Source organism: Struthio camelus, chromosome 3 (genome assembly GCF_040807025.1).
Source record: "Struthio camelus isolate bStrCam1 chromosome 3, bStrCam1.hap1, whole genome shotgun sequence".
Classification (NCBI taxonomy): Eukaryota; Metazoa; Chordata; class Aves; order Struthioniformes; family Struthionidae; genus Struthio; species Struthio camelus.
Window position 1 is genome coordinate 42,372,693 of NC_090944.1, and position 19,423 is coordinate 42,392,115.

The 19,423-nt window shown below is 48.2% G+C and overlaps 2 protein-coding genes across 6 annotated transcripts in view; one reads left to right on the forward strand and one right to left on the reverse strand.

Annotated features, from left to right (window-relative positions):
- Nucleotides 1–3,738, reverse strand: part of CGAS (cyclic GMP-AMP synthase) — an 11,263-nt gene extending 7,525 nt beyond the window's left edge. For 2 of the 4 annotated variants that reach the window (XR_011140114.1, XM_068937556.1), the window contains exons 1-4: nt 2,962–3,738; nt 2,189–2,239; nt 1,693–1,915; nt 641–886 (exon numbers count right to left, since the gene is read on the reverse strand). Coding sequence is in view for 2 of the 4 variants with exons in the window: in XM_068937556.1 (XP_068793657.1) it covers nt 641–886; nt 1,693–1,915; nt 2,189–2,239; nt 2,962–3,528 (1,087 nt within the window). In the remaining 2 variants the exon portion in view is untranslated. The remainder of the gene's footprint in view (nt 1–640; nt 887–1,692; nt 1,916–2,188; nt 2,240–2,961) is intronic. The other 2 variants (XR_011140115.1, XM_068937557.1) reach the window with 1 other exon arrangement.
- Nucleotides 3,739–4,103: 365 nt separating this feature from the next.
- Nucleotides 4,104–11,826, forward strand: MTO1 (mitochondrial tRNA translation optimization 1). 2 transcript variants are annotated; one of them, XM_068937554.1, is made up of 12 exons: nt 4,104–4,254; nt 4,347–4,546; nt 5,433–5,550; nt 6,160–6,449; nt 7,689–7,801; nt 7,935–8,125; nt 8,386–8,516; nt 8,887–9,091; nt 9,173–9,344; nt 10,036–10,154; nt 10,662–10,819; nt 11,005–11,826. In XM_068937554.1, exons 2-12 carry the CDS (start codon nt 4,352–4,354, stop codon nt 11,230–11,232), a joined length of 1,920 nt encoding a protein of 639 aa, XP_068793655.1. In that variant the 5' UTR covers nt 4,104–4,254; nt 4,347–4,351; the 3' UTR covers nt 11,233–11,826. The 2 variants fall into 2 exon arrangements, with proteins under 2 accessions (XP_068793655.1, XP_068793656.1); XM_068937555.1 differs by lacking the exon at nt 4,104–4,254 and having other exon boundaries at nt 4,416–4,546; nt 5,405–5,550.
- Nucleotides 11,827–19,423: the final 7,597 nt, after the last annotated feature.

Below are 19,423 nucleotides of genomic sequence, written 5' to 3' on the forward strand. Positions count from 1 at the left end.
ATACCAAGCTGCCTCAACTCTTCTTGCTAAAGTAGACTATTTCTTGTAATCCAATGACAAGTTGGGATGTTTTTTTACAAACTAATGTAGGCTTGGGGTGACAGTCATGTGAAAAAAAAGTTATGTAGCAGTCATACCAATTGGAGTTTTAATGAGAAATACTGTATCTTGCCAGAAAAGTATACAATACACTCCGTGTAGAAGTATGTAACTTAGCACTGTGTGTACAGTCCCATTTAGAGGGATGTTTTTTGACTTTTTAGAAGTCTTAAAAAAAAAAAAAAAATCTTACAAAGCAGAGGAGTGGATATTGCTGTTAAGTACATCACTATCATAGGGAAGATCCATATTCACGTGTCAGTCAACTTAATATCACGCTGCTAGGAAATGATAGTATACAGTCTCGCCCAGCAGTTTTGGTTTTAGATTTCAGTACAGGTTGAGCAGTATCACAAATCTGATGTTTTACAGGGAGTTTTCAGTTGTCTTTGATCTGAAAGTGTCCTGGATAAGATAAAGATCTGTACCTTGAAGACAGAATATGAACAGAATTTGGATACTCTTTTTATAGCACTTGTAAGCGGTCAAGTTGAAGAACAGGTATTTCACAACTTAGGCTTATTGTCTGTATTTGAGATACCTCTTAGCACCTTTTCTTCTTTGTTTTGTTTGGCTACTAAATAAAGCTTTCTGTTTCTGAAGATTCTCCTGACTTTTCTTCCTAGCCATTGTTCAATATTTAGGCCGTTCTTTGTGCTGGGAGGCCAGCTCTGCTGAACTTCCAAAGCCAAGACGATGTCCAGTGAGATTTCCGCTGGAGGCTTTTTGATCTGAAGTGTTATTGCAGGGCTTCCAGCCTTTTTCCTTGTCACAGTTACTGCCACATCTAGTAACAAAAAAAAAAAAAATTGATCTTTTTTCACATTCGAAGAAACATTTTTTTTGAAGACTGTTAAGGTTATTTAACGAAAATTTGTATCAGTCAAAAGAAATAACCTGGGTGCGGTCACTGACTCTTCATCCTATAGGATTAGTGAAATGAATACTTTTACACTGTTTTATTAAAATACACCATTTTAAATGAAATGTTAAGAAGGATTATTGAGGAGTTCTACTGTGAAATAAGGAAGACATCTTGAGTTGATGCGTTTGATTGATTGCCTGTATTTCTGATTCTAATTGCAAGACTATCTGTAGGCATAGTAATGTTTTCTAATGAGCTGCTTTAGTGTGGAAAACATGAAAAATGAAGAAATTCAGTCAAAGTTTCTGAAGGCTCCTTCCAGAAAAAGAGCTACATAAATAGAGGTAATTCATAAAAGAATGCTCTTTTTCCTACCAATTCAGCAAACAGCTCTCTGCTTAAGACAGACAGGTTCAGGATGTCTAGGCCATCTAGAAAGTACCAAGCAGGGGACTGTTATTCCCTGTTAACCCTGAATATTCTTTGTTTTCATACAGAAAGAGGATTGCATAATGGACCAATGTCTAAATCACATAATTACCTCTGGTGTGTTTGTGGTGATTCTTAGAACAAGAGCAAACATGAGATAAGGAGGATGGGGGTTCCTCGCATGTTTAACTATGCTGATTGGGGGAAAAATACATTTCATCAACAACACAGCAGTGCATGTGTGCAATTTAATTGGATTTTTAGCATTTGTAGGTAAAACTTGTTCATTCAGTACTTACTTTTTATGGTTTTTACTGCTTCTTTAATAATTTTTCTTAGTGCTTCAAGCATTTTTAAGGATGACAATTTTCCATCTTCATCTAGAAACTTAGTCAAATACCTTTCTTTTGGATTTCTTGTGAACGTTAGATAATAAAAAGCTCCAGTGCTGTCACACTCCTCAAGCCGAAGTCGTGTAACAGGCATTGTAAGCATGATGTCAAACTCATTTGGTTCAGATATCTGCAAAATACAAGAATGCAGTATCGAATGTGCAGATTAGATTTTGTCTTTGCAGTTCAGGTTTTACCCCTTTTAGGCTTTCATCCCGGTTTAGGTTTTATCTACAACTGCCTTGGTGTATTTCCCACGTCTGGTGTGGAGTACGAGCTTATTTCTGTGGATTTCTATTAAAACAGACTGGTATGCATTTAAGTGGAGAAGAGCAATCTACTGATAGCAGTTCTTCTCCCAGCTTTTCAACCTCTTAATTTTTAGGAGTTGTAGGATTCTTACTGTTGTGTGTAGTAGATGAGTTCTGGTCTTTCTTTTGCATGTAGGAATCGGCTGTGAGGGAAAAAATGCATTGCTGTGCCTGAAACAAGTAAAAGATGTCTCACCTGTTTCACCTTTTCAGATTGAGCTGGAACCAGAAGCACTATTGCTAGTGCTCCTGCTTTTCAGAGGTGACAAAGTTGAACTCTGAGCTATCAAAACAGCTAAAAACTACACAGATAACGTATTGCCTTTCATACTGTGCTGTGACAGAGCAGCTGACTCGCACAGCAGTAGACATGGCTCAGCAGAGAAGCTGGCGGCCTTATCAGTGCACTGTGTAAAGCCAAGGGCTTGCTGCGGTTTTTAGATGAGTTCTCGTGTGATGGCGTTGCTTGCTAAGTATATACAGATACATCTTTTAGTAAGTTAAATATTTCTATGTAACCGATATTCACGTGGTAGTCATTAAAGCCATTTCTCGTCGGAAAGGGCCACCCCTTGGCACATAACCTGTAGTTAGTTATACATAAGAGAGCGGCGCAAAGCTGCCTTGTGCAAACCACTCGCGACTTCCTTCCACAGCTGCTTGCCGGGCTCCTGGTCCCGACCTGCGGCCGGTAGAAGCTCCGCCTTCAACCAGACTTCGTTCCGGCACTAACCTGGAGCCGGGCCCCTCCTGCCGGAGGGACCGACCCCCCCCCCCGCCCCGAGCCGCGCCCGCCGGGCGCCGCCAGCCTGCCCGCTCCCGCCGGCCCGGGCTCCGGCTCCGCGCCGGGCTCGCCGTCACCCACCTTGATGCGCTCGTAGTAGCTGCCGGCGCCGAGCCTCTCGAGGGAGCTGAAGCTGCCCTCCTGGCTGCGGATGGCCTGCAGGAGCTGGGTGACGACGTCGTTCACCAGCCCCGACGCCTCGGACACGTCCTGGCGACCCAGGCTGAGCTGCGAGACCACCTCCCGCAGGCGCAGGGGGGCAGCTCCGGCCGCGGCCGCCGGGCGGGCGGTCCCGGCAGCGGAGCCCCCCGCCTCGGGCCCCGCCGCTCTCCGCCGCGCCGCCCTGGGCTGAGGAGCGGGCGGCTCCTCTCCGCCGGCAGCGGCTGCCTTCCCCGCGGGGCGGGCTCGGCTGCTGCGGACGGGGTCCGTCTTCCTGGCGGCGGCTTTCCCCCCAGGGCAGCCGTCCGGGGTGGCGGATCTGCCGTCCTGGGGCTCAGGGAGGGAGGCGGCGGCGCCGGCGCCGGGGTTATCTCTGCGGCGGTCCGGGCAGGCGCTGCGCGTTCTCGCTGCTGCCGCGCCTCTGCCCCGGCCTCTCCCAGCGGGCGCCGCCCGCCCGCCTCTCGCCGCTCGCCCGCCGGCGCGCTCCATGGCCGCCGCGCTGCTCTCCCCTCTCTCCCGCCGCCGCCGCGCTATGCGAAAGGCGCTTTCCCGCCTCTCGCTTGGAAAAGTTCCTCTTCCAGGCAGCGCGCCGGCCGCCAGGGAAACGAAACCGCCCCCAAAGTGGCGGGAAGGGACCGGACGACGCGGGGCGGGCCACGTGGGTCGCGTCGGGTCGGGCCGCGCCGCGCCGCGCCGCCCCCTCCTCCCTCCCGCCCGGCGCAGGCTGGGGAGGGGCCCCCCGAGGGCGCCGTACCTTGCGCGGCCTCCGCGGGGCACCAGCTGCTCGGCCGGGCGGGGCGCCCTTCTGCGCCAGCCCCTGCCCGCCGCCCCTGAAGGGAGTAACGGCCAGCAACGGCCGGCGGCTGCGGAGCAGACGAGACGCGGGGGCTTGCCCGCCCCCCGGTTCCGGTTCCGCCCGCGGGCCGCTCTCCGCACGGCGGCGGCGGGGAGGCGGGCCGCAGGCAGTGGGCGCCATGTTGCTGCGCCGGCACTGGCGCCGCTTGGCGCTGCCGCCGCCCCCGCCGCCGCGGCCCGGGCAGCGCCGCCGCGCGGGCGGCGGGGCCGCCGGAGTGGAGGAAGGGGAGGCGGCGGCGGCGGCGCCTCGCTACGACGTGGTGGTGATCGGCGGGGGCCACGCGGGGACGGAGGCGGCGGCGGCGGCCGCTCGCGGCGGGGCCCGCACGCTGCTGCTCACGCACAGGATCGGCACCATCGGTACGGCGGGCGGGGGAAGGGGGGAGCCGCCTCCGCCCCCCCCCCCCCCGCCGAGCGGGGAGTGAAGGGTCTCCGTGTGCCCTCCCGTCTAGGGGAGATGTCGTGCAACCCCTCCTTCGGCGGCATCGGGAAGGGGCACCTCATGCGCGAGGTGGACGCCCTGGACGGCTTGTGCGGCCGCGTCTGCGACCGGTCCGGCGTGCACTACAAAGTGCTGAACCGGTGCAAGGGGCCGGCGGTGTGGGGGCTGCGAGCGCAGATCGATCGGCGCCTCTACAAGGGCAACATGCAGGTGAGAGCGGAAACCGGAGCGCGGCGCCAAGTCCTGAAAGGGATTCGGAAAACGGAGGCGTGCATGGGAAAGGGAATCGCTGCGTTGGGAGCTGGGGGGGGGGGGGGGAGCTCGTCTTGCAGCGAAGGAGCCCTGTGTCTCTCCTTAGCTGTTAAACAAGAAGTGACTTTCCTGTTACGTGTTGTGTTTGCTCAAATACATGTAGGAGTTGCTTTTTCTTTTTTGAAAAATTGACCCAAAATATGTTTTGTTTTATATCACTTAGCACTTAACGTTTATATTTGAAAAACAAAATGCAGCTGGTAGCCGTGTGTTTTTAGGCAGAACGGCACAGCGCCTGCAAGAACTCGGTGAGGTTTCTTGTGCAGACGTACAATGCCGCTGCCTCGCAGCGTTGCAGGCGCTGCATGGTTGGATGCAGAGAAAGGAGTAGACCCGGCAGCTGAACTGGCTGTATGTGTCACCGGCTCCTGTACCTGCCGCACAGTGCCATAATGGGAACTGGGACGTGCTTTCTGCAGCTAAGGTGGAGCAGGATCAGAGAGCATCAGGTTGGGCAGCAGGAGCTCTAGTGTTCTGGGGCCTTAAGATCGCTGTGTTTTTTTTTTTAAGATCGCTGTGACCCATACCTTTTACGTATGGGTCAGGTTACGTGGTCTAATAATTTCTTTTGAGCTGAAACTCCATCTGCATATTATAAGTTCTACTTAGTAGATCAGGGGTTGCTATAGTAACTGAGTATCTGAGTGTCTCAGATGCTGCCAAATGACCTGGTAAGGATGCAAAAGGGAAGAGGGAAATTGGATGTTTCGGAAAGCAACGAGGTTTGGGACTACCAGACATTCTGGGATTTCCTAGATTTTTGCAGTAACTCCTTTCCTGACAGAGAGAGATCCTTAATACACCACTGTTGACAGTTCATGAGGCATCCGTGGAGGATCTTCTCTTGACAGAGCCAGAACCAGACCATCCTGGGAAATGCCAAGTGACAGGAGTCGTTCTGGGTACGTACTAGTAATCAGCGAGCACCTTCAATTACTTTGCGCTACGAGCAGCCTTCACGGTAAACCTTTCTGATTCATTAGCTGGAAAGCTAGATTAGTCAACGGAGGAGGTTAAATGTAGACCAATCAGGTTAATATCTGTAACACAGCGAAAAGTATGATAACTGGATTGATTAGATATTGGGAGGCTGCACGGGTTTTATTTTCTGTAGGTTAGTGATTCTAGATTCCATTCTGCGTTGTATATTTGGTAGGAACGTGCAGTAGACAACATTGTAGTCCTTTTATTAGCAGACTCGTGCTTTGTTACCACTTGCTGTTCTAGTAAGCAAGCTTTCGCAGAGAAGGACCTGGTTAGGAATTGTTCCCAGGAGCGGGTTTTCTGTATTAGGGGTAAAATACGTGGGGAGATAGGGAAAGTGTAGGAGTAATTGTTATTGCAGTGATTGCTACTCATACTTCTGGTATGGAAGCATTGATTTTGTCAAATGCTTAAAGATGAATAAACGCTTGGTAGAGTGTATTAGGCTAGTTTTAGATGGAAACAGCAAAGTGCCAGGGCTTGGCTGATACCAAAACATACGCGTATCTGAAAACTTGCTCTTTCAGGGGATGGGAGCAGAGTGCGTGCTGGGAGTGTCGTCCTTACCACTGGTACGTTTCTGAGGGGGATGGTTGTCATCGGACTGGAGATGCATCCGGCTGGGCGGCTTGGAGATCAGCCAGCTCTCGGGCTAGCCCAAACTCTGGAGAAACTGGGATTTGCTGTGGGTAGGCTGAAGACTGGGACGCCGCCCCGACTGGCCAAAGATACGATTGACTTCAGTGGTCTGGAGAAACGTACAGCTGACAACCCTCCTGTGCCGTTCAGCTTCCTCAGCAAGGCTGTGTGGATCAAGGTGGGACAGCGGACATCAAATGCACCTATAGCCAGGCAGTGAACTGGGGGGAGTGCTTCTGGGACTATCATGCTCAGAATCAACCAGGAGAGTAGGTACAAGGGATCTGCGTGACTGGGAAAGTGAGCTAAGTGGTATTTGTGTTTGAGGTTTTATATTTCTCACTGCAAAGGAAAAATCTGCTTGTTTTCTTTAAAAGCAAGCACTTTTCCTCTCACTTCTCAACTTGAGAAGCAGACTTTCTGTACTTTCAAAATGAGAATTGCCTGAAGTATGACGTTAGCAATTTGTTGTTCATGCGCTGAGTACGGCTCATGGCTATACAAAATATTCCTACGTTAGCTGTGTAATGTGGAGATTTACACGTTTTTGCTGGTTACCATAGCTCTGAAGCAAGACTAGAATGTTGAAAATGGAAATTATTAATACTTTTGACTTGTAAAGAGAATGGATAGTTATTCACAGAGCTCAGAAAGAGCGTGTTAAGAGCAACTTAAACAGCTGCCGAAGAAACTGAATTTTCCTGAGAAAAGTCTGGAAAATGAATAGAATTCTTTTGTATAATGTAGTTGAACGGCACAGGATTAGGTACTAGGAGGTAATTTGTCCCACAGCATATAGGAATTTTAATCCCTTATAATAATAAGGGCGTAAAAGTGATAGCGTTTGGTTCTCAGTATTTGTAGAAAAGATTTTGAAGAGTTGAGGTGCAGTGCTGTTAGTGTTTTGAACGTTAGTCTATTGATTCTTCTTTTCAGAAGAAACAGTGAAATACTTTTCGCTGTTTGTTTGTTTTGGATTTCCCATGTTAATTGCAGGGTTTTGAGAGATTTCTTTTATCTCCACCACACTCTGCTGCTGCTGTTAGCTTTTGAATCAGCACTTGCACACTTCAGAGTAATGAGTTTCTACAGTTAATTTGAATGCTGTGACGCAATCTGTTGCTTCAATAAGAATCTCCGTTCTGTAATTAGGAACACTGTGTAGAATAGAACTTGAATTCTAGACTCCTAAGCTGTGTTTTTTTCCTGTTCTCGATCTGCTTTGGGGTGTGTTGCTGAAGCTCTCTGATTGTTAGTGTTCTGTATGCACAGTTGGTGTGATGGTACTACCCACCTCTCAAGGACTTGAGAGCCAGCTGTCATGAAAAGCCCTTGGAGATCCTCAGAGCAGAGTTGTTCAGTAAGCCTCTGGGCATTGTGGCTGGATTAACTTAAAGAGAGCTTTGACTTCTTTCAGCCAGAAGATCAGCTACCATGTTACCTGACTCACACTAGCACCAAAGCTGAGCAAATTATACAGGATAACCTTCACCTGAATGACCACGTAAGGGAGACAACAAAGGGGCCTCGGTGAGTATACGGCATCATGCAGTGCTCTTAATGTCATGAGCTGACAGGGTATCTGAAACTGGCTGGGTCTCCCCTGCTTTGCTTCTGTCTTTTCTCCGTGTCGTATGGTGCTTATGGTTATTTCCTGTTGCAGATACTGTCCCTCTCTTGAATCGAAGGTCCTGCGCTTCCCAAACCGCAGACATCAGGTGTGGTTGGAGCCCGAAGGCTTGGAGTCCAATGTCATTTACCCGCAAGGCATGTCAATGACACTGCCACTGGAGCTCCAGGAGCAGGTGATCAGATCCATCCCGGGCTTGGAGAAAGCCACAGTGTTACAGCCAGGTGAGAGGGAGGAGTAGTTTTAAATCTGTTTGTCATATTGGTTACAAGTCAGTAAAAATCAGTCTTTGTTTAGAGCATAACAAAACCAAGTTAGTATGAAACAAAATTAATTCTTGGATCCAGGGATTGTTGCTTGGTTATTTTTAAGTTGTAAATGAAAATTTATAATTTAGGTCACTCTGCCCAACTGATTGCTTTTCTTGATAAATAGGGACCTTCAAAGCCCCTCTCCTAATACCTGTCTTCTCATTTTGTTGCAGGCTATGGGGTACAATATGACTTTCTAGATCCCCGTCAGCTGACATCTTCTCTTGAGTCTCGTCTCGTTCAGCGGCTCTTCTTTGCAGGGCAGATAAATGGCACTACAGGCTACGAAGAAGCTGCAGCTCAGGTGGCTGAATCTGAGAGCGTTTAAGAGACACGGGCTTGGCCTTCATCCTTGATGTGCAGCCCTGCTAAGCCAATGGGCAGGCTGTGCTGATGAGATGTTCTTACTTAATGGCTTCAGACTTGCCCAGAACGTATTTGCGCTTCAGTATCTGCAGTTGCCGCTGAGATTGCCGTAAGGGAAGTCATTGTACGCACTGCCAAATATTGCTACAGTTACCACAAAGAAGAAACTGCCTAGATAGACTGCTAGCGCTGACTTGTGTGTTTCCAAGGTGCAGCTTGACACACAAGTCTTTGTAGCCAGGTGTGCTGATGTTTTAGCTGTGAAGGAAAACAGATAAATCTTGCTTGTTTGTTTTCTGCCTGTCCAGGGCGTGATTGCTGGAATCAATGCTTGCCTGCGGGTTCATGGCAAACCCCCTTTCATTGTCAGTCGCACCGAGGGCTACATTGGTGTCCTGATCGATGACCTTACCACTCTGGGCACCAGCGAGCCGTACCGGATGTTCACCAGCCGCGTGGAGTTCCGCATGTCCCTCCGGCCTGACAATGCCGATGCCAGGCTCACGCAAAGAGGTCTATTCCTGTGCTAGCTCTTGTAGTGAACAGCCCTGCCTGGCTGTAGGCCTTTGTCTCACTTGCTCTCTGTCTCTGCAGGTTTTGAGGAAGCTGGATGTGTGTCTCAGGAGCGATATGATCAAGCAGTTAAGATGAGGGCTGCTTTAGAGGATGGAAGTGCAACACTGAAGTCCCTTCAGTTCAGTATATCCAAGTGGTCCCAGTTAATACCCGAAGTTCCCATTAGCAGCAGTCGAAAGTCACCTGTCAGGTAAAGGTTGCAACTGAAACTTTCTTGTCTGACCTAAGCTTGCTTTTGGAGATGTGCTGTGAAACTGGTACCTCTTGTCCACCTTGTTTCCTGAAGCTGTCAGTACTTACCTGGAGTATTCCCGCTCGATTCCCTTCAGGGGACTGATAGCTCATCTTTGCCTACAAGAAGAAACACAACATTGGTGTTCTTATTATGCTGCATCTTATTATGCTGGCTTGACGCAGCGTCCCAAGGCGAGGGAATGCTCCACTGGCCCAGTTGGTTCCTGTCGCCCGTATTAAAGAGTATCACAAAGTGGTGACACTTTGTGACGTTTCAGGCCAGCTGCACGGCAGTGTCAGATAGTGGTTATTCTTGGACACGGTGGCTCTTGTTTCCTGTACCCATCCCCTCTACCTTACCTTCTCTTCTCTGTTGTTTTAGGTCAGTGACTGAAACCTCACTGACTCTGTTTGAAAGGCCCCTTGATGCTATAATGTCGTTGATTTTTTTTCTTGCTGTTTCTTTATGCTAACAAGCCTTCCTCCTAGAAGTGAGCTGGTTTTCTGTGTAGGGAGGTGAGCTTGGCTCTGCAGTTGTTCAGACCTATGCTGAGGTGTTACGAAGTTTGAGCTGGGAATAGCTGTAAGTCTGTGTTACGCAAGTGAGAGTCCTTCCTACAACAGAAACTTATTCTTGTTTTCCACAGTGCCTTTGACATCCTTCGGTATCCGGAGGCCAGCATGGAGATTCTAGCAAGGGCTATCCCAGAGCCCCTGGGAAAGCTCGTTCAGTGGAGAGAACTGGCAGAGAGGTTGAAAATAGAAGGTAGAGTGCAAGTGTTCTCATTTTCAAATGGGATTTGTGTAGGGTTTGTGCAGTAAGGGAAGAGCCAACCCATTCACTCCTCTGGGTATGCGCTGTTTCCTTGTCAAGTGGAGCGTTGTTATCAGAGCAAGTATCTGTTCCGCTAGGCCACAACCGTGCTCAAGGCACCAGTGTTTCTCTTTTGTGGTGGGTGTGAGAGCAATCAAGTATTTCTACTCACTCCTGGGTTTTTTGTCTTTACTCCTCTGTCAAAGAGACTGTCCTCTACTGGAATGGGAGAAAAAGCCAACCTGTGTTTTCATTCCTATAATAAATTAAGGGGTATGACTTCTTCCGAAATAGTGATGCCAGTGAAGTTCTTCAGTGTGTGGAGCTGGCACCTTCCTTTAAATGTTTTTGACAGTCCCACTGGAATTGCTCATTTTGCTTCCAGAAATTTCTGCAAATGACCAGTTTCCTGTGAACGTCTATATCTGGTCCTTTTGTTTCCCTAATCCTCCATTACAGCTGCTTACGAGTGGTGTGTAGTGAATCAGCAGCAGGAAATGGAAGAAGTGCGCCGTGACGAAGCCCTCCGACTGCCAGAGGACCTAGATTACTTTGCCATTGATGCATCTTTGTCAGCAGAGGTGCGGGAGAAACTGGACTCTAACCGTCCTCAGACGGTAAGAGGTTGGGCCAGAGCAGGGTTGAACACCGATGAAACCCTTCCGTGCCCTCCCGAGGGGTAGGGAGGGGTGAGAAGAATTGGGGAGAGGGATACATGCTGATTTTTGATTTCATTTCTCACTGGCTGCAGTGAAGTTTGTTGTTGGTTATCCTGTTCCTCTCTCCTCCCACCCCGCCACAGATCGGTGCAGTCAGCCGCATCCCTGGAATTACACCAGCTGCTATTCTTAACCTGCTAAGATTCGTGAAGACCAATTACCAGAAGACAAAGAAAGTAAAAGACTTACCTCGGGCTGACAGGTACTTGCCAGGGAAAATGTTCCTGGAGAAAGCAACTTCCCAAACACAGACTGCAGCAGAGCTTTCTGAAGAGCAGCCAGAGAGTAGCCTCGTTAAAACACCTTTGTAGAGAAGTATATCCATCCTCCCACGATACGTGACACGATCACCTTTCCTCATAAGCCTGTTCCAAGATGGAAAGGATGCTGGCTGGAGCAAAAGGAGTTCTAATTGTGTCCTGTGGCAGCGTCACTGAGTAGAATGAAGATGATGAACGTGCCATCCTTCTGTAAGCGCTCGGGAATCTAAATACAGCCCATGAGATCGCCAATTCAAGTAAAAAGACAGAAGAATTGCTTTTAGAATTCCGCTTACTTGGAAGATGCCAGATAACCAAGATCTGTTGAAAACCATCTTGAAAGGAAGGTGTTTTGCTCTTCCAGTATGATAACATCTCGTATCCATTCAGAACCCACAGTTGCACAAGATGATTGGAGTTGGAAAGCGTGCTCCATTGACTTCAGTGCTCATTTAGAGCTGTGCCGTGACTATAATGTCTACTGTTTGTGTGATGTTAGCCAATAGGAAACACTTCGCTGTGACAGTACGTTTGCCATATGAATATTGAAGACTAAATAGCAGACTGGTTGAATGTAAATGCTGTAACATGTTTTGGTTTTTTCCTTATTCTCCATTAAAATAAATACAACATCTTCAAACTGGCTGTAGAGCTTGGTTGTCTCTATTGGAAAAAAAGTTATCATGGGTTTATTTTGCTACGTAAGGGGAAAACTTAAACTATGTGAGCCTTAACCTATACCATAATCAGAAGAGTTACTAGCATCTTCTAAAACTTCACACTTCCTCCAAAAGTGTTTTTGGGTGTGTTTTTTGTTTGGTTGGTTTTTGTTTTTGTTTTTTTTTAACTTACACACTGCATTTGCTCTAATAGCTATTATATTGCAGTGTATTTTATACAAAGGTGAAACTTTACTCTTTCGGACTAATAAAACTTTTTAAAAATTAAATATGGGTATGTATGAATGAACTGTTGAAGATTAATTAAGGACATTGTCTGCTGTAGAGGCTGATACAGAGTTTAACAGTGTCTGGAGCTAAATACGACTTTGTTCTGTTCTATAACGACTTGCAATCTAAAGGGGCCTAGCTCTTCAGTGTTTTCCCCCAAAATGTTATGGTCATAGAAATTAATAACAGCCTTCTGATCTAAGCTACTTTTGTGAGGATAAGCCGGTGTGATGGCTATGTTTTGAAAAGGCTTTTGATTTTGCAGAGTTACGGTCGCTAGTAGGGCAGTAAGTTCAGACAGCTCTGCGTTCGGTTCTCTGCTCTGCTCCTAGCATCAGCTGAGTGAATTGCTTTTTCCCGCCCCCAAGGGTATTTTATAAGTGGAAGGAGAAGAGAGAAGTTACAGAAACTGCCAGAGAAAGTATTCATTGGTGGGGAAGACAGATGGGCCGTTTGAATGGAAAGGGTGAGTTATAGCAAGGTAAAGTTAACTTAGGGAATTAGCTTTCAAATGAGCACAGCTTGCACAAGCCAGCCTATTTAGGAAGGTGGAAAGTGCATCTACCTTCAGAAAAGCCCTAGCGCATCATCAGGTCATAATTTTACATATACGGCTAACGAACAGACGTAGTGCCAGATTCGCTGCAGATTGGCGAAGGCAGCTAGGGGGAGACTTTCAACCTAGGCCGGGGCAGTGAGCTGTGAGGTACACGGGTGGGTGCAAGCCTGCTCCGGGAGCCCCAGCCTCAGGCAGGGCCATCAGGAGCCAGGGGCCAGGTCAGCGAGTGGCTCGGCAGCCAGGGCAGTGGCCGACGAGGCACTGGGGCCAGCGGTGCGGTGCCTCTTCAGCGCTTGCCTGGTTGGGCCGCCCGGGCTGTGTCTGGTGCAACCTACAGTAAAGCAAAGGAGAAAAGATGGAAGCATGCAGCCTTCATCAGAAGCTCAGCTGGTTTGAATAGGCAAACAGGAGGCCTATAGGCATCGTTGGGGGGGAGGAGTTCTTTGGATTCACGTAGCTGGCATTTCTAGAACACCAATTTTGGTGCCTGCGTTGCGCTACAGCAAGCGTAGCTGCCTTCTTTCCACGAAACTCCAGGCTCACAAGGTTTGAACGATTTCTTGCGCTAGCAAAGCTGAAAGGAACGTAGGCCACAGAGGCAGAGGGGCAGACACGCACAAGCTTTTTCCAGACCACTGTGACATGAAGGCAGATCTAGAGCTTGCTCATCTAAAACACTGTTTCATACAAGGCAGTAGTTAGTTACAGGAGGGACTTTCAGGAGGGCAGAAAATTCCCCGAACAAATCTCTAAGCTCTGCCCGTTCTCCTGCCGCGTGGCAGGGCCTCTGTCAACAGAGGATTGCTCTCCTTTCTCTGGCCGAGAAAAGAACCACTCATCCAGGGCAAATACACACCGTACGGTTCAGGAACATAATTTCAAAACAGTAGATAAATTTATTTCCAACAAAACTTGTTCCCAAGCCTGTTTGCCCAGTCGGTTCAGAGGATATTTAGAGAGAAATTAGGTGTGTTTGAATAGCAGTACGCTGTTGTTTTAACCAAGATGACTAGCATCAGACTAGACAGACTACTGCTTAAATTAGGCAAGGAGTCAGGATCTGTGCAGCAACAGCTTGAATTTGGTCTTTCTTGATGGCCTGCGAAGACTCAACTGCCCAATGCACATCACATTCAGATGCAGATTCTGTTACCACGCATTAACCCTTCGTGCTCTGATCATGGTTGATGTACCTAATCCTATACAAATCGTAGATACAGTTTTTACAGCCTGGGAAGGAGGCAGTATTGAATTCTTTATCCTCTCACTTTTAAACAGATTGTGCAATTTTTTTGAAATTGCTTCTCCTAGTTCTTCTTCTTGTCAGCAGCCATTTGACAGGGAAATCCTGCTTCCTATAAGGTATGTCTTTAAAGGCAAACCCCCTCATGCCCTGCTGTAAAGGTAAGCAATTGTTCCGCGCTCTATCTGTAGTACTAAATGTGTTCCTTTCCGTGCTGCAGAGGCCTTGGTTCTGGTCTCAGGCACGCTAGTGTAAATCAAAGGGTGATTCCACTCAGCTGAGATGCGCTCATGTGAAAGGAAGAGCAAAAGGAGGCTTTTGGTTTTCTTTAGCAGCTTAATATGGCATAGCTGTGGTTTGGGAGCTAGGAAGTGGGGAGGAAGTTAACTCTGGGGTAAAATTGAAGTCAGAGGCACGTGGATGTACTGCTTTCCAGAAGATCTTTCCTTAACAACTGCTGTCTTTCTTTATTTTTTGGTATGAAGCTGTTCTTCAGCTGCTGGTAAGATCCCTTTTTAAGACTGGGTGTTCTCTGTTGACGTATGTGGGTTAATGATCTCCCTGTTTGCTGAAATATAAAGCCTGGCACGTGCACAAGTTGGAAGACTGGTTGTTCCTCAGGTATTAGCTGTTTCACGTATGTCGGGTTTGCCACAGTATTTCATGTTTGTTGAACTCTTCTTGTTTGGGGAGAGTTTGAGCATTAAACGAAGTTATGGGCACAAGTAAGTGGCTGCTATATTTGTTTTCCTAAGAGAACTGAGCACAGAAATGCTAAACAACTTGTTGTAAATAGCGTGGGCAGATAAGAAGGCTGCGCTGTCTGCTTTCTACTGCTAACTGCTGGAGACTTGTTATAATGCGCAAGGTTTGTTTTTTGTTTTTTTTAAGGAAAGGCAAAGCGTGTTTTGAGTCTTGCGGTCTCACTCAGGCAGGCAGGATGCGAAGGGTAGAACGAGGAGCTCGTCTTTAACGTGAGCGTCTGCTTGCTCTTCCTTGGCTGTGCTGTCACGAATTGCGCTTTATCCTCTTAAAATCCTCACTGTGGCCAAGGAAGCAAGGAGGGCAGGACGCGCAGCGAACCTGGCCTAGCTCACTGCACCTAGCAAGGGTCTTTGGGTTCCCTACTTCGGTGCTGTTCTCTCTCCACCCCCCACCCTCACCCCTGCAGAGCATAGGCCTAGTGATCATGAATTTTTCCTAAGCCACCATTCCTCACATCTGTACCTTTCTACTGTGTACCCTACTTTCAGGACACCTCTTGTCTTCCTTTTCTATTGTAGCTTCTTATTCTTACCATACTTGAGCGAATCTCCTGCCTGCTTTCCTCATACGCTTTTTTTCTATTTTTTTTTCCTACCAGAAAAGTCAGAGCAAGAGAAAAATAAGAGGATCTTTATGCTAGAAGGCACTAAAAGCTGTTGCCAACTCATCTCTGATTGATAGTCAGACAGGTCCTGGAATGATCGCAATGGTGACTGTGCTAAATGGCTCTCCTTAGTGCCCTGCTTTGCTGCCCCTTCCAGTGTACGTACACGTCCCCTAGCTGAGGGTTCTCCTTGCGCTTTGGCCAGTAACGACCCTCAGTTCCATTCGTTTGACACCTACCTCCTATGCTGAGGTCCTCCGCTCAGTGATAGGTATGCCAAAGTTGCCATTTAGCAGATGCAGGAGGAATCTGTGGCTCCCCAGGAGCTGCGGTTTCCCTTGGTAAGGCGCAGTCTGTGCTTCTTGCTCACGCATGGCCTGATCCTTCCGTGCCGGTCAGAGTTCTTCCGGGTGTTTGTTTATAGCCCTTTGCATGGCTGTATAGGGCTAGTGAGAAGAAACTGTGGCTTTCCTCTCTTGTGCTAACAGTTACTTGGTGGCCAGGGCATTCATCTGAAAGGTGGGAGACTTAGATGGCAGTTCCCGTTGTGAAACGGGCAGAGAAGATGGGATTGAATCTAGATCTCCTCTTGCTTTAACCACTGGGATGCTTAAGGAGAAAAGTGATGAGTTCGTCTCTGTTCTCTTTTTAAACTACTGAGCAGGCTTGGGTGTGTAATCCTGAGGGAGGAGACAGGGTGGATTCAGCTTGGAGGATTTCTGACTCCACAGGAACCCTACGTGACTCCGTGTAGTCCCATACGTGAAGCCTGGGCCTTGACCTCTGTGCAAAGACGTCCAGTGGTGGCAAATCTAGCGTGAAACTTGGAGGCTGCAGCCTCTTCATCCTCTTCATCTTGGCTGCAACCCTTTTGTCCCTTATCTAGACTTAAGTCTAGGTACTTTGACAGCCTATGATGTCAAAGGTGCTCCTCAGGCACCACAGGCTTGAAGATGCCCTGGTCACCATCTTCCCAATCCGTGCCTTTTAGGTAACAGTTGTCTCCTCTCCTCTCCAGGAGTGGCTCTGCAGAGCTGAAAAGCAGCAAGGGGCCGGCTCCACGCTACCTCCTGCAGCTTGCTGCCCGCAGGAGCGAACCGCCCCAGCACAGCTTGTTAAAAGCTGCGGCTGAGACTGGAGGTGCATGAAGTTAAGGGTGAATGCTCTCATTCGCAGCATCCATTGCAGCTCTTACTGCAAGCCCCAGAAGGTACGTTTTCGGCACCACGGGGGATGGATAAGCGCACGCTGTTCTCCTTCAAGGCAGTTGGAGCTTGCTTCAGCCGCCAGAGAGCGGGCACGTGGCCAGCTGGGAAGGGAGCTTGCTTTGGGCCTGGGAACAACAATGGAAAAGGGGAGCTGGGCTGTGCACTCTGGACAATAGGCTCCTTAGTTGCAGTTGTATGTGGCTCCACGTGACAACAGTCATGAATGATCAGGTGGTGACCTGTGTCACACGCGGATGGGGTTTTTGGAGTGGCAAGCAGAAATGCTGGTGTGGCCTGTGCAGCCGAGCTGGCTGCTGCAGAGGGTTTTTTGGTCCCGCTTCCACAGCCTGCAGCGGGATGTTGGTGGAGCAGCCGCTGGCTGCGTCGGTGCCGCTGCCTGCAGCCCAAGCCAGCCGCCGCGGGTTGGGAGTCTGGCAGGGGCTGGAAGTGGCCGTACCAGATACAGAGCTGTCACCTGGTGGGCTGTGGTCTCAATTTCTCTTTTGCTGTACTATTAATGTGGACATTCCTGGGATCTTTGCCCAGACGTGATTTGTAAGAATTACAATAGCAAGGAAGTGACTATAGTAGAGCTTTTCCACCCTGCTTTACTTTCATTTGGGGCTGTTATCCCCATTCCCTGTAGTCTGTGCCAACACACGTAGCGCCCCCCCCCCCCCCCCCCCTGTTCTTGTGAGAATTAGAATATTGCTGTCCATAAATAAAAGCACCTTAGCAACACTCTACATAATGCTAGTTATTATTACTAGAAATAAAGTCAAACAGCAGTAGGGCTATAATTACACTTAAATTCATGTATTCTTTTTTTCTGTGGGAAAGGCCATTTAAGTGCCTGCTTGTTTTACACAGAGACAACTCTAATGCCAAGCAAGCCTACACTTCTTTCTCCAAAATACCCGTGTCCTTTTAGCAGAGCCACACTCCAGCTTATAGAACTAAATACTCAAGTCATTTGATTTGTTTTTCCTATTTACTAAGGAACTGGCTTAGACTACAATTTCAAAACAGTAACTGCAGATTTTTAATAATGATGTCCTGAATGACACGACTTCAATCACTAATAGTTGTAAACAAGAGAAAGCAGGCACTTTGTTTATTTATATCTATAAAATATATGTGTATATAAAACGAAAAAATTGGAGTGTTGCTTAAGATGGGCCTAGGTGGCTGCAGATGAGCAGAGTCTGAAACTCTCCTTTAAATAGCAACTAGTTTTCAGCAAGCATCTCATCCCTGCCCTCTCTCCTTTACTTTCCCTCACCCCTGAAGTACCCTTTAATTTTGGTGTTCGTGCACATGCTGACAGCTATGCATTTTTCCACCACAGCTGCAACAAACCTCTTCTGGAGGGGAACAAGGGCACTGCGTTGGGTTCCCCGGTGGCGCGGGGTCGAAATCGGTGCTCCCCGCTCGGCCTGCGACTCTGAGCACTGCCTGGCGGGGATGTGGCATGGTAAAACGGGCTCGCTTGTGGCTCGATTGTGGTGATGCTGAATAATTCAGATTTCACTGGGCCGAAAGGGAAAAGGTGAACGTGACCGCTGCCTACGAGGCAGATGGGACCCTGAGCTAGGGACAAGCTGGCTTCAGTTATTTTCAGTGACTGCACAATAGGGAAAAAAAAGCATATTAAACCCCCAACTTATGTCTGTGCAGGGCTGGGTTGAGGTGGTCTTGCAGAAAGACTGTCAGTTTACCAGGCTATTTTGCTCAGAAGAGATAGGAGGAAGCCCTAGCTAGGTACATGCTAGCTAGCATGCTGAGGACTAATGTCCTTGAAAGCATGAGTTTGAGGCACAAAGGGTATTTTTTTTTTTTTTAACTTGAAGGGATCTAAGCTTTCACTGTCAAAACAAAAGAAGAGGCGGGGGGAATTGCACAAACTTAGAACTGCTAAACTTGGTAATGGCTTGCCGAGGATTGGGCTGGGATTTAAATGGCATTTTGGAGGGGGTCTAGCTTGTAGCACGGACCCGCGTGCCCATCCACGCTTCCAAGAGGCCTCAGTTTCGGCAGGAGGAGCCGCCGGGGCTGCCTTCCCCTGGGCCCCCGCGGCCGTGCGGCGGAGGGGCTCCTGCCTGTGCCACGGTGCCCGTCGGATGGCCCCGACGCTGGCCGGCGGCGGCAGAAGGACTTCCCAAGCGCCTCTGAAAATGCGCAGCCCTGTGTTTTTTGAGTTAGTTCTTGTTTGGGGCTTGGTCTGCGGTTTTTGTTTAGAGCACTATTGCTCCTCAAGATTTCGCTTGGCAACTTTTGAGGAAAATACGTGTTTAACTGTCATCCAACCAGGGTATAGAAGCTGGCGAAATTGAATTACGTAAATACTTAAAGCGTAAAGGGTTAAATAACTGTGGATATGCAGGCAGGGAAAGTAGCGTCATTTAAAAAAAAAAAAAAAAAAAAGGACGTAATGTGTTTAATTTTTAATGTAGAGGTAACCTGAGGGGAATAGACAGGATTCACAAAAGGCTGAAAAAACCATTGATGTCTTTTGGAAACTGATACAGTTTTTCCATCTACCAGGCTTTCCTTTGGCTCTTTTGTGCCCTGGGAGCTCTCTCCTTTCTCCTGAAGTGAAGCTATTTCAGCCCTCCCTGGGCAGGGGAGCATTACAGAAGAAATGCTAATCCCGTCCAATGTTACTCTCTGTGGTCACAGTTAATGCTGTGTATTCTTCCATTTTACTTACAGTTGGTTATTAAGGGTTGCAATTTTTGAAGGCCAGATTCCTAAACACGAGTCTTTGGTGCAGTCGAACAACTTGAAGGATTCCAGGACTCGAAAATAAAGGAGGTCTGGAATCCCTTAAACTCAAAGGTTGTAATACTATTAGGAATTTGCCTTGGAAATAAGGAGAGAAAATTCTTGCAAAAAGGGGCTTTGAATTTAATA

What these genes read in the sequence shown, in the direction of transcription:
- MTO1 (XM_068937554.1), top strand. Translation starts at nt 4,352, where the DNA reads ATGTCGTGCAACCCCTCCTTCGGCGGCATCGGGAAGGGGCACCTCATG. An exon ending in ACGAAGAAGCTGCAGCTCAG is followed by an intron (nt 8,517 to 8,886) that starts GTGGCTGAATCT and finishes CTGCCTGTCCAG; the next exon opens with GGCGTGATTGCTGGAATCAA. An exon ending in TGCCAGGCTCACGCAAAGAG is followed by an intron (nt 9,092 to 9,172) that starts GTCTATTCCTGT and finishes CTGTCTCTGCAG; the next exon opens with GTTTTGAGGAAGCTGGATGT.